Genomic DNA, 14,893 nt, shown 5'->3' with positions numbered 1-14,893 from the left:
TGATTAATTAATTTATATTGACAAACGATTTCTTCTTGAGTGGTTTTACCAGCAGTGCTTTTAATGGCTTCTGCATATCCTCTTAATCTGACTCAGTTGTCAATGGAAACAGCGATAATCTCCAGTGTATCTTCTATAAAATATCACATATTTTGTTCCATAGATCAGTTTTCTGGTTATTATCATAATTATTCCTTATTAATGTGGTTCAGTTACTGCAATGTTTGTTCTGTGAACTGTGATGTGAGTCAGAATACAGTGTTTCCATTGGTTGTAGATAATTTGTTTGCTTGTGAGGTACAGATTCAGCACATTAATTCACTCACCTTATTACTTCATCAAGACCACCTTTCGTTTTTCAAATTCTGCAGTGATTGCTGGAAGTCAAGGTTGCACCAAAATACCTAGTTTTGAAAATAAACGTAATGCATCTCAAATTAAACAGGATGGAATAACAACAGTATTTCAAAAAGGATAGATTAACATAACAATGAAAACAAATGATTATTGACAAAATAATTTAACTGGATAGATAAAAAACCTACTCACCAAGCAGTGGCAGAACATTTACTTAAAAGAAAGTTATAATTTGGCAAGCTTGCGAAGCCAGTGGGTCCTTCTTCAGGCAGAAGAGTCGATGGGAAAGGAAGAGGGGTGAAGGAAAAGAACTGGAGAGGTCTAGGAAAAGGGGTAGATTTTGGGAAAGTCACCCAGAACTGCTGTTCAGTGGAAAGTTACTGCATGAGATGAGAATGAAAGACTGATTGCTGGGGACTGTATCAGATGAGATTTGAAAACCTGAGAGCTTAAAGATGGAAGACAGGGTAATATGCAGACAGAGATTACTGCTTAAACATCATGCATGAGTTAATAAGAGTGAAAAGTTAAGTGCATCATATGTAACAGAGGTGGGAGGGGAGTGGTTAAAAATAGATGGGTAAGATAATGAAAGATGTAGAAAACTTAAAAGGGTATTTACTGTGAAGAAATGCTGAGGCGGAAGAAATTAATCAAATTAAGGCGAGAACCAAGGACATGCTGTAGTGCTAGTTCCCACCTGCGGAGTTCTGAGAAACTGCTGTCTGGGGGAAGAATCCAGGTGGCACATGTGGTGAAACCTGCTCTGAGGTCATGACTGTCGTGTTGTAGAGCATGCTCTGCAACAGGATATTGTGAGTTACCAGTATACACCATCTGCCTATGCCCATTCATTTTAATTGATAATTTGGTGGTAGTCATGCAGATATAGAAGGCCGAGCAGTGTTTACGTAACAACTGGTAGTTGGTCATTTCACAAGTGGCTTTTCCTTTGATATTATATGTTTTGCCAGTTACAGGGCTGCTATTGGTGGTGGTAGAACTCTTGCAGAAGGGATGGTCAAAGGGGTTGGAGCCACAGGATAGGGAGATGGATGCAGAAGGAGCATAGGGTCTGACAAGAATATTGTGGGGATTGGGAGGGCAAGAAAACTGTTCTAGGTCTGGTGGGCAAAATTTCAGACAGAATGGATCTCATTTCAGAGCGTGATTTTAGGAAGTCATGACCCTGTCAAAGTAGACAATTAACACATTCCAGACTAGGACAACATTGGGTCACCAGTGGTGTGCTCCAGAGCTGTTTTTTGGAGGGATCAGCAGTACCAGGATTGGATGTGATGGCCCAGGAAGTCTGCTTTTTATCTAGGCTAATGAGGTAATTACATGCAGTGAAGGCTGAAGTGAGAATGGTGGTGTATTGCTGTAAAGGTCTGCATCCGAACATATGTTTGCCTTGGATGCCAAGGTAGTATAGGAAGGAATTTTTGGCATGGAAAGGATGGCAACTGTCAAAATGTAAGTACTCTTATTTGTTGGTAGGTTTGATGTGGATGGAAGTGTGTAGCTGGCCTTTGGTGAGGATGAGATCAACATCAAGGAAAGTGGCATGGGATTTGGAATAAGACCATGTGGTATGTAATTTGGAGAAGGTATTCAGAGATTCCAGGAATTTTAGCTGGTTAGCCTCACCATTAGTTCATATGGTAAAGATGTCATCAATGTATTGAAACCAAAGCAGGGGATGAAGACTTACGGATTGCAGGAAAGTGCCCTCCAAGTGACCCATGAAGAGGTCAGCATAGGAAGGAGCCATCCTGGTTCCCATGGTCGTACCCCTGATCTGTTTGTATGTCTGTTCCTCAAAGGTGAAGTAGTTGTCAGTAAGTATAGCAGACCATGTATGTGGGGGATGTTGGTATAGAGGGAGGTAGTATCAGTGGTAACAAGCAAGGTGTGTGGTGGGATTGGGACAGGCATGGATTTCAGACAATGTAGTTAATGATTAGTATCTTTAATGTAAGACGGGAGTCTTTGTACTATGTGTTGCAGGTGTTCATCAACTAAGGCAGATATACATTCGGAGGGTGCTTTGAAGCCAGCAACTCTAGAATGGCCAGGATGATTGGATGTGTGAATCTTGGGACCTGAGGTTTTAAGGAGGGACTGCATGTCAGTTTGAATCACAGGGATGGGACCTTGATGGCAGATGCTTTATGTAGAGGTATCAGACAGCTGACATAGACCTTCACTAACATACTCCTTTCAGTCAAGTACTACAACGGTAGATTGCAGATTCGGTGGTGTCATGAGCATGCCGTAAAATATGCTTGCTTACGTAGACAGTATTGTGTTGGAATATTTGTTGACATAGAAAAGGTATGTCACTTGAAGACACAATGTTCTAAATACACCAATAGATCTACCTTAGCTACGCGCTTGTATTCATATGGTCATTGTTACGCTTTTAGGAAAAAACTGGTTGAAATTCTCTCTGAGAGTTAAGAGAATAGTTTCCATCAAGGAAGTGTTTTAAGTGTTACTCTCTTTACCAAACCCACGAAGAGTGGAACATCTTCAAGTTGTGCAGTTCTTTTACTAATGGATGATTTTGCAGTTTTTTGTTCCTAATCCAACTGTGCATGAGTAACTTTACTTTTGCCACTTAGTGTTAGGTGGTTTAAAAGTGGGCTGCAGAGATAGGTTTTAAATTTTCTACAGATACTTTGTGTGTGTGTGTGTGTGTGTGTGTGTGTGTGTGTGTGTGTGTGTGTGTGTGTGTGTGTGTGTGTGTGTTTTAACAGGTCTCATATTTTCCCTAATTACCAATAAGGGACCCCATTCTGTAATTTAATGATTTGGTGAAGCTTCTGGGCTTCATATTACATTGTTAGTTGTCATAGTGCCACCTAAGGGAGCTGAAGTCAAAGAGCCTGGATGTACTGTACATCTTAAAGTGCCTTGGCTACACATATTAAAAAGCAAGCAAGGCTTGTCTGCCTCAGATTTATACAGATTTATTCAAATCACAGTTAGATTATGGGTACACAGTGTGTGGGTCAGTGAAACCTAATTACCTCTAGATCATGTCTACATCTATACTCTGCAAGCCACCATACTGTGTATGGTGGAGGGTACTTCTGATACCACGTTATAGTAAAAAAATTCTTGCTGGATGCACATTTATGCAAGCCATAAAAAATGTGTACTATGCCCAAGCAGAATCATTACTAAGATATGGTTTAATTTGTTGGGGAAATTCACCACCCAGCAAAAGCTGTTTTATTGCACAAAAAAGAATTATAAGACCATGGAAGGCTTAGCACCTCGATCTTCATGCAAACCCTCATTTAAAAAGCTTCATATTCTTCCATTACCATGCCTATACATCCTAGAAACAATAATGTTTATAAGGAAAATCCTAAATGAAAATAATAAGATTGCTCCAAAAAAACCAAAATATCCATTCATACAACACAAGAAATAATCAAGATTTACATATGCAGTTTTCATGTACAACACAAAAACAAAGAGGACCCTTGCAAGCAGGAAAAAAACTGTATAACAGACTACCTAAAGAAATTAAGGCAATAACTGGCATGCATAAATTCAAAACTGCAGTGAGTGACTACTTGCTACAGAATTGTTACTATAGTGTTGATGAATTTTTATCTACAATGTAAATATGTGAAAAATTTAAATAGTTTATACAGTTAAGGCCAAAATAAGAAATGTGTACATTAGATTATCTGTGTATTATATGTGGTCTATTACATATATGCGTGTGTCTGTATAATCAAGACCAAAGTATGAAATGTGTGCGTGTAAAATTTATTTGTGAAATGTTATTCCCATATGTTAGAGTTATATTGCTATATACTGAAAACCATACAACAGCTTTTTCTGTTAAACTTTATTGCAAATTATTTGACTTGTCCTATATCATTATGTACCCCTGTACAGTGTAAGATTCACAGGACCAATAAATATACAATACAATACATTCTTGCCCCCCACCCCCGTCCTGTTCTATTCACAAATGGTCTGTGGGAAAAATGAGTGTCAGTGAAGCTCTGTATAACATCTAATGTCTCTGATTTTCTCATTGTGGTTATTTTGCAAGAAGTATCTAGGAGAAAGAGGTAGTGCTGAATGTAGAAACATTTGTCAGCATTGTGATAGTTTCTTAGACTACTTCTGAAAGACGTCAAGAGGATACTACAACACACACAGAATACTAGATCACTTTATTATAACTTGAACTAAATGAAATACTTAAATTTTTAACAATCCTTGTTCACAGAACTGTCTATGTATATTTGTTACTATCACTGAACACCAATACAATACAGAATAATAGACCCTTCTCTCAGTGTACAATTGACTATAAACTTTGCTACATACTTCTGTCTGGTACAACTCTCATGCTGCTGGCTCTGCAGTGAGATGATGCTGTTGTCTTTGAAAACAATTGCAGAGTGTGCTGAGTGGCACTCTGCTCTGAAGTAAGTTGGTCTTCAGCAGCACTGGCATTTGGAAACTCTTGAGGGTGTGCCTACGTTGACATCTCTTGTTTGTTGCTGTGTCTGGCAGCTGTGTCTTCCATTGTGAGGTACTAACTTTGTCATGGTACATCATTCTTTGGACACCACTGCATTCCTTCTCATCCCCCTCCCCCTCCCCTTCCCCTTCCCCATAACCTCCACACCAATATTGTGTAGTACTGTGTCACACAATGATGGCAGGGGTGGAGGGAAGGCTTGAATGTGGACATAGACAGAGTGGAATGAAAGCTGATGGTAGCTCCTTATCAGCACCCCAATATCCACCAAGTGACTGGGAACACCAGTCAAAAACTGACCACATGGTGAATGCCTGCATCCAGTGTTGCAGACTCTGTGGTCAGGTTGACAGCAAGTGGAGCTGCTAGGGTGGCATGATGGCTGTCCGGAGGCCGATGCCTCCATGGACATTGAGCTCAGGCAGCAATATGAGCACAGACATTGGAGATGTCAGCAACGTTGTCATCAGTGGAGGCATGAGGTCGATCTCGACTGACACTACACTGGATGGTGCCAGCTGCGATAGGCAGAGAAGTAGAGATGACTGTTGTTGTACACCCTAGTGGTGTGCTTGATCTATGGGCAGAAATTCTGCAGCAGAATCACTGACATAAGAGTGCTGCAGTTGGTTCTGGTGATGCTGTTGCAGCCCAGTGGAACATTGAAGGATGTGAAATGAATGTCCCAAGACTTATATGATGACACTGTACTCCCAACATTATTTCTTGCCAAAAAGTTTAAAGTAGACTTCATGCAGCAGTTGAAACTTTGTCTGATGCACCGGAATGAATTGTTTGCACAACAACTGCAGAAGATCCAATTGGTTATGGGGATGGTGACTATGGTAATTCTGCTGGTAACTTCCGATGTCAAGAAGTGGAAGGAGGAAAGAAAACCTTCAAGGCAAGCTCACATGAGTGTGAGGAATGAAGTTTCTTCATGTGACATTTGAACATTCAAATGAACCATTCAACTTCAACATCTGACTGTGGGCGAAAACGAAAAATAGTTAGATGGTGTGCCCTTGACTGCACAAAACTGTTTAAATTTAGCTGGCATAAATTGCAGTTCGTTATCTGAGACAAGTTCCTTAGGAAGAACTTCAAGACAAAAAATAGAAGACAAAGGTGATACCATACTAGCAGTAGTGGTCATGGGGGTAACAAAAGAAAATTTTCTGAATGTGTCTCCTGCATTGCATGACCAAGATTGCACCCATGAAATCAACACAGATGCATTTCCACGGTCTGGATGGACATTGTAACTCAAAAAGGCGTTGCAATGGAGATTACTGGTGTTCCACACAAACATAACAATGAGAGGTCATTTGTCATTCTGCACGTCCATGGCCTGCCAAGTGCAGTGATGTTGGATGAATTGCTTTGTGTGAACTACACTGCAGTGACCTTGGTGCAACAAAAACAAAGCTTCCCACTGGATGGAGTGAGGAGTCACAAGCAGTGCATTAACATTCACTGTACACAAAAGCAGAACACATGACTGCGTAAATAGCGTATGATAATACAAAAAGTAGCGATGTGCCACTGGGTCCGGAATTTCTTTCAATCTATGTAGCCACCTATAGTGTACATTTTGCAAAACTACATGAAGTGCTGGGTTGCGAGCAGTTGTTGCAGCAATACTTGAAAATTGAGAGGGGGATTTTGAAGACTCAAAATCCTGGATACTGCTTTGCTAACATGTTTCCACATATGAATCAAAAGCTGTGTCAGTACTGACTGGTAATCAAGACAAATCAGCATCCAAATGTTGGGCAGTGGTCTGTACAATTCATACTGATATTTAGACACACACAGAGCCAATTGTTGCAGTTTTTGCACTGTCAGTGGTGGGACAGGCTTGGAAGGACTGAACAAAGCTGCTAAAGAGCAATGATCTGAAATCGAATAGAACTTCTGACCCTACAAGTATTGGTGGAACACCATGGATAATGGAGAGCACCTCTTTATAAAGTTGACTGTAATTGCACTGCAATTTGTTGAGAGTGTCAGGAAAAGGCTGTGGACCTATCAATTGAACCAATCATGTGGGAGAGCACAGCTCCAATACCATAAGATGATGCACTCCACAGTTAACTCGACAGGCTCAGCTGGATCAAAATTAATCAGATGACGAAGATGTAATAATATGTCCTTTAACTGTTGAAATGTGCCATGACATTTGTGAAACCGCACAAAGGGAACCCTTCCTTACATATTACATATATGTGAAGCATTAGTATGAGGCACTGAAGCTCTGATTCGTAATACAGTTTCTTGCATGCACAGGCCGGACAAATCAAGCAAGTCTAAACCAAAAATGTCGACACTGTTCCTAGAACTGAGTATGTAAAATGAAACACATTTGGTAACATTACAAAAATTTGCTGGCGACTCAGGTACTGGTGTTCCATTATACGGAGACAAAACAGGTTGTTGTAGCTGTGGGCTGCCGATCGTTTCTGGTGTGTCTTTATTGATAAGTAAAGTAGATACATCTGTGGTTAACTAAAATTTAATTGTCTGGTGAACTACTCTTAAATGGACAAAACATATGTCTGTCGTGTTCTATATCAGAAGGTTTTTTGCAATGCAGAAACATGAGTCTTCATTTGCGCTGGCTGTAATGGCATTGATGACATGACATGCACTTCCTGTTAGCTTTGCTGTAGCCATGTGTCAGCCTGCAGCTTGCCCTGGCTACTGTGTAAATAGACTGTTGGGATGTGACCTTGCCTACCACACTGGAAACACTTTGCGTCAGCAAGGACAAGCTTTTCTGTTGTGATATGAAAATCAAAGCTTCCTCATCCTGTTCTGTAGTACAGCAGGTGTACCATGAGAATGAAAGTTTTTACCTTTGCACTTACTTTTATTCTGACATACATTTACATGAGCTTTAGACGAAGTGTCTTGTGCAGTCTGAACGTGAGAAATACTCAGAGCCTCAAAATCAATCTCAGTTGTGTTCACAATACTTTGAGACTGCACAATAGATAAAACTGTTTTCAGGTCAGGATCTGGCAATTTTAGAATAGCACTGTGAATGGATACTTCTGACACGATTTGTGTGATTGCATCATGTAACATAAGACTACTGTAGCTGAGTCCATAAGAACCTGCAATGCCTTGTTAGGCCTCTAAGTTCAGCAATCCACAGTCTTAAAGTTTGTTCAGGCTGCTTCTTGAGATGAACAAATTTGGCCCTCACAGCAGCTGAAGCTGAGTGTCAAAATGTTCACCGAGTTTATGAATGAGATTGCTGTAACTAACATCTTCTGGAAGAGAATCAGAGCAGTTTTAAACATAGATGGTACACGTCGGCACTGATGCACGAAAAGCAAAATGCACCATGTCTGTAATGTTACAGCTGATGAGGTGTGCTTCCAGTTGCATGTGATATTCAAACCAATGCTTGTTGCATTGCTCTCCTCACACTCATTTTGTCTTCATTCATCTTCTGTTTGTCTACCAGGCTTTGACTTTGCATAAATTGGAGATGAAGCTCTCTTTGCTTTTGCAGCAGCTCTTTAATACATGTGTTGAGTCACGATGGGTCTTTTCCATCTCTCATAACCTTGCTGAACAGCTATTTGTCTGAGACACGTTGTACAATGCTTTTGAGTTTTACCCGTTTCTGCTTCGCATATTAGTCTTCAGAGCTGCATATTTTACATTGAGTAGTTAGGTATGATGCAGTCTCTCTGTCACTCTTGCTAAATTTTCATGCCATTTTAACATTCCATGTGATACTCATAGTCATTAATGCTATCACAGCTTTACTATCATGGAGTCCCTCCTCCACATTAACTGATACGAATAGCTCAAGTCTGTTGATTATAGGAGGTCTGAGACATTGCCTACACACATTGTTTCTTTAACTGTCTGCTCAAAGTAATTTTCAGACAAAACATTCAGGGCAGTCTCATATGAGTCCATTTACATGCCATAATTTATGCTGCACAACATGAGGGTATCAGTCTGGCCACATGTTCTTACAGGACCAGTCCCATAAGCTGCCTCTGTGTTGAGGCTAGGGAGCCACCACTTGCCATCTGGTGGTATTGCACCTCAAGTGCATCAGGCGTATAAGATCCTCACTGTCCCACATCACCAGCATAACACATAAGCATCCTACTACGAAACAAATTTTCTCAAATCATCCACAAGCAACATGGTCATTTTGGATCCATGTGGAACATTAGCTGAACACACTTGGCAAGTACCACTTAAATCCAGGGTTGAATTAATTGTAAGGCTGGCTATTGAAGAGACTCGGAGAAATTTAAGATTTAATGATGTATAGGCCAGACTGCACTTCTGCATATGGTTTTAATTTGACGTTTTATGAAATTTTAAATGAGCACTGTAATTGCATAGTCGGTTGTAAATGGACTCGCTTGGCTTCTCTGTGATTTTCTCTGAATGTATCCTTGAGGTTTGTCTCTCTAAAGAATTTAATGTTTATGATGTGAGACTAAAAGTTATCTTGAGGATGCTAAAATAGACAGACACATTCAGACAGCAAATTTCCTCATCTTCTCTGTTTCCCTAAGTTCGTTTCAGTCTCTACAATGCCTGTACCTAGCAGTATGAATCAGTGCAAACTATCCAGGACACCTTTTTCTGGTTACAAAGGCTGGAGGAGGAGGTATCATTTTGTTGGGTGCCAGAGCACATAGAAAATCAAGAATATGGTTTAACTTTGTGACATAACAACAGAGGAAACCTGTGACCATTATACGAAGACCAAGCACACACTTACCACTTTTGTTAGTTACTTATATTGAGAGACAACCTATTAGTATCCAAAAAAGCAGCAATTAGGACGTGCTCAATATTGAGGAAAATGAATTAACAGATGGTTTGGCAGAGGAGGCATGTAGCAATAATCAAATGATTCAATGTATTGTCCCCCTACATGCTACCACCTAATTTCCTTGTATAACAGGAAAAAGTATTGTTGGAAGTGATGGATAATGTGCTATGGCTAGTGAAGTCAGTGCAATCATGACATACCTCCTCTCAGTATTATAGATCAAATACAGTACTTCTTGCATGTCTGCATACAGGACACAGTCCCATTACATCCAGTTTCTGCTCCAATGAAACGGTCCTCCAATGCATGGTGCCTATGACCTACAGATCATGTTGTTGTTGTCTTCAGTCCTGAGACTGGTTTGATGCAGCTCTCCATGCTACTCTATCCTGTACAAGCTTCTTCATCTCCCAGTACCTACTGCAACCTACATCCTTCTGAATCTGCTTAGTGTATTCATCTCTTGGTCTCCCTCTACGATTTTTACCCTCCACACTGCCCTCCAATGCTAAATTTGTGATCCCTTGATGCCTCAGAACATGTCCTACAAACCGGTCCCTTCTTCTTGTCAAGTTGTGCCACAAACTCCTATTATCCCCAGTTCTGTTCAATACCTCCTCATTAGTTATGTGATCTAACCATCTAACCTTCAGCATTCTTCTGTAGCACCACATTTTAAAAGCTTCTATTCTCTTCTTGTCCAAACTATTTATCATCCATGTTTCATTTCCATAGATGGCTACACTCCACACAAATACTTCAGAAACGACTACAGATCATAGTGTGATTTTAATTGACTGTGTTTTATGTTTAAAAAATTGGGTAGTGTAATTTGCGTGCAGAGTTGCCCTCTGTTTAGATACTGTTAAACATTCAGTTGTTCCCTAAAATATGAGAGAGGAGTTTTTGTGTGTTTTCTGGGTGTCTGGCTCATCCATTTTTTTTTGTCTTGTGTTATCCACATTTTTAAAAAGTTCTAGAGCATCAACATTCACTGTGAATAGTAGTGTGAATGTGTACAGGGATGTGAGTGATTGCAGTTGTCAGTAAGATTGTGTTTTACACCTTTTTAATGTTTTAGCTATTTTAAACACATTTGTTTATCTTTCAGCAACAATGTTTCTAATTTGTAATTGAGTGCCCATAAACTGTAAAAAACATATACAACACACACACTCATTCCTGAATTTGCAGTATTAAATTTCTTCAATTTAACTATTAATTATTGATTAACAAATACTAATTCTATTTTATCATCTTGGTTTGTACAGATGCAGGTGTTCATGTTATAAACTTTCTTTGGAGGAAGATAATACAAATAATTGTGTACATTTCTCATACAGAATATCCGGATTCACAGCCAGCAGTTGAAGATCTTCGTGTGTGTTTACAAAAAACAGATCTTCGCAAAACCCTAGTGCAACGACTACAAAGGGCACTGGAAACTCGACTTTTGCATCCTGGTGTCAATACTGGTGATATTCTGACTGCTTATGTTGCCGCTATTCGTGCCCTTCGACAACTGGACCCCTCAGGAGTACTGTTGGACACCGTAACACAGCCTGTTCGGTATGTGGAGTGTTGCTTATTTGTAAGATGTAAATATTTTCATGTATTTTATCAGTAATTTAGTAGGATGACATAAAAATAATGAGAGTACATAATCAATCACCTGCTTTTGAAAATTATCTGGAGAATGTATGTTACGTGTGAGTCGACCAGTTCCTCAAGCCAAACTGCACATTGTACTTAACAGATACCAAATATTATGTACATCTCTGAGAGTGATTAAAGACAGTTCTACCAACCCATTTCTTTGCACAGCCTTTGTGTAATGGCAGTGATTGATGACAGTATGGATTTCGGTTTAATATCTAAAGGAATTTCTGAAATACCCAAAATACAGAATTTACTTCTTTCCATAAAATTAACTTCTTTACATCTTAATTTGTTTTGTGTAAAAGTCAATGAAGGACTGCAACTAAATACTTTATTATTCAATAACTAAGTAAACAGCTAATTAATTGAAAAGCTAAAATTTACGAATAGTTCCAGTTTCAGACAACCACCATTACTTCATTTATCAGATGCCATTCTTCTCATATGATGTAGACTGAGGTGAGAAAAGCCAGGGGATAGTGATATGCACAAATACAGATGGCAGTAGTATCACATATACACAGTATAAAAGAGCAGTATGTTGGTGGAGCTGTCATTTGTACTCGGGTGATTCATGTGAAAAGATGTTTGACATGATTATGGCCACATGACAGGAATTAACAGATATTGAATGTAGAATGGTATGTGGAGGTAGATGCATGGAACATTCCACTTTGGAAACTGTTAGGGAATTCAATAGTCTGAGATCTGCAGTGTCAAGAGTGTGCCGAGACTGCCAAATTTCAGGAATTACCTCTCGTCATGGACAAGGCAGTGGCTGATGTCCTTCACTTAACAACCGAGAGCAGTGGTGTTTGTGTAGAGTTGTCAGTGTTAACAGGAAACCAGCAGTGCATGAAATAATTGAGAAATCGATGTGGGATGTACAACGAATTTATCTGTTAGGACAGTGCAGCAAAATTTGGTGTTAATGGGCTATGGCAGCAGAAGACCAACACGAACAGCTCTGCTAATGACATGACATCACCTGCAGCACTTCTCCTGGGCTCAGGACCATATTGATTGGACCTTAGGTGACTGGAAAGTCGTTGCTTGGTCAGATGAATCCTGATTTCAGTTGGTAAGAGCTGATGGTAGGGTTTCGAGTCAGCGCAGAAGTTGTCTGTAGGGCCCTGTGCAAGCTGTTGGTGGCTCCTTAATGGTGTATGATGTGCTTACATAGAATGGACAGGATCCTCTGGTCCAACTGAACTCATCATTGATGGGAAATAGTTATGCTTGGCTGCTTGGAGACCATTTGGAGCCTTTCATGGACTTCATGGTCCCAAACAGTGATGAAATTTTTATGGGTGACAATGTGCCACCTCACTATACCACAGTTGTTTACAATTCGTTTGAAGAACATTCTAGACAATTTGAGCAAGTGATTTGGCCACCCAGATTGCCCGACATCAATCCCATTGAACACTTGTGGGATATAATCGAGAGGTCAGTTCATGTACAAAATCCTGCACAGGCAACATTTTCACAATTATGGGCGGGTTTAGAGGCAGTGTGACTCAATATTTCTACAGAGGACTTCCAACAACTTGTTGAATCCATGCCATCTTGAGTTGTTGCACTATGCCAGGCAGAAGGAGGTCCAACACGATATTAGGAGGTATCCTATGACTTTCGTCACCTCAGTGTATTGTATGAGTGAATGCAAAGTGTGAATGTGAATTGTGGATCCTTGAAATTGTTAATAAATAAATGTGTGTGAGCATATTAATCATATTGTGAAACATTGGAATGAGTCACATACATAGGGGAAGATAACGACTGTAAAGCAGTCAGTTTTTGATCTTTTAGTAATGTGATGTTTACTTCAGCCCTTTATATGAGAAAAACTGGGGTTATATTTATTTTATTTTTTAATGTATTGATTTTGTGTGTGTGTGTGTGTGTGTGTGTGTGTGTGTGTGTGTGTAAATTGATTTTGGAACTGGGAATGGTCGAAAGACGGAGCTTGTCAGGTTGTATGAGTTGAAAACTGATAGACTACCATGTTATTCAGCCAGTTGTAGAAGTCTTGGTACCAAATTTATATACCAGAAGTGATAATACAGAACAGATAATTCATTCAGTTTTTTTAAAAGTAATTATAGCCAGACATAATGAGATGAACATGCCTGTGACGGATATAAGACAGCTACCGCTGTGCACCCTGTTGACACATGTAGCACAGCTCGTTTTTTACAGCCTGTCTCAGCTGAGGAACATTATTCACCACTTCAAGATGGGCCACAGTTCTGAATAACTCAACAGGATAAGTAACTGCATTAAATTTGGCTCCCCTTCATCCATCTTCATTTTAACATTATATTGACAACAAATTTATGGTCTGGCCACATGGCACAGCAGCTCTTGAGCACTTCCATGAATGTATAAACAGTGTGCACCCAAACATCCAGATCACCGTCTAGACAGAGAAAGAGGGAAGGCTGCCATTTTTAGATGTTTTGGTACAACAAAAGTCAAATGGACAGCTTGACCACTCAGCGTACTACAAGTCAATGCACAGTGATTTGTATCTTAGCACCCAGAGCTTTCACCATCCAGTCCAGAAGAGAGCAGCTCTAAATACACTGATACACAGAGCATAAACTGTTTCTGACAAGGACCACGTGGATTCCAAAATTAATCATCCATAGTACGTATTCTGAAAGAACGGCTATGGGTTGTGTGATATGAATTCGTGTTCTCAAAGAAAATGAAAAGTGCAAATGTTGAACATTCATGTGATGAGCTACCAATTGCATTCCTTCCTTTCTGCAGTGTTACATCCAGCAAAATAGGCTGAGTCCTGGGAAGGTGAGCTATTAGATCTATTTTCCAATCTCCTAAGAAGATAAAGGAGATGCTATGCCCTGTTAAGGACATCTAGGCATCAGAATCTCTGGGATCTACAACGTCCCTTGTGAGTGAGGAAGCAATTGCATTGGTCAGTCTATACGCACTGTTTCCAACTGTTACGCAGAACATCAGTGGCATATTAAAAATCGAGAACTGGAGAAATCTACAGTTACTGAGCACAGCCTCACAAACAAACATAAAATACTGTGTGACAAAACAAATGCTTTGTCCCAGGTTCCTACATAATAAGACTGTGTAAATAAAGAGGCTGTATAAATAAGAATGTGGGAGAAAACAGCGACAGCAAACGTAATCTTAGCAGTGCATGGAAGCGAGCTCTCAATGCAGAGAAAAACCAGGGATTTTTGTCACAATCTTTAAGCTATGACAGTAGCGGTAGTGAAGACGTTGACACCAGCTGTGACAGCATTATGTAATTACCAACCAATCAGAAGCCATTTACGGGCTGTATAAGGTGACCACAGCATTAGTTTTGACAGTCAGTTGCTTTTGATGAATGCAATGGAGGTAATCATCAAAAGCTCGAGGTTTTACCTGAATTGATGCGCCAAAAAGTCTAAGAATGTTTTACACAAGTACATGCAATGATAGCAGAAAGGCTTAAGAGGGGCACCTCTGCAGTGTGGATGAACCACTGCAAGAAACTAGCCAGAAAGACTTGA

The 14,893-nt window shown here is 39.9% G+C and overlaps 1 protein-coding gene across 1 annotated transcript in view; it reads left to right on the top strand.

Moving 5' to 3' along the window:
• LOC126365996 (anaphase-promoting complex subunit 2) overlaps positions 1-14,893 on the top strand; it is a 102,910-nt gene that overhangs the window by 42,228 nt on the left and 45,789 nt on the right. The window contains exon 6 of the mRNA XM_050008819.1: positions 11,039-11,264. Within this exon, the coding sequence (XP_049864776.1) occupies positions 11,039-11,264 (226 nt within the window). The remainder of the gene's footprint in view (positions 1-11,038; positions 11,265-14,893) is intronic.

The sequence above is a fragment of the Schistocerca gregaria genome, chromosome 4 (genome assembly GCF_023897955.1).
Source record: "Schistocerca gregaria isolate iqSchGreg1 chromosome 4, iqSchGreg1.2, whole genome shotgun sequence".
NCBI lineage: Eukaryota > Metazoa > Arthropoda > Insecta > Orthoptera > Acrididae > Schistocerca > Schistocerca gregaria.
The sequence above is the reverse complement of the archived record's forward strand: the minus strand, read 5'-3'. Positions and strand labels throughout refer to the sequence as shown.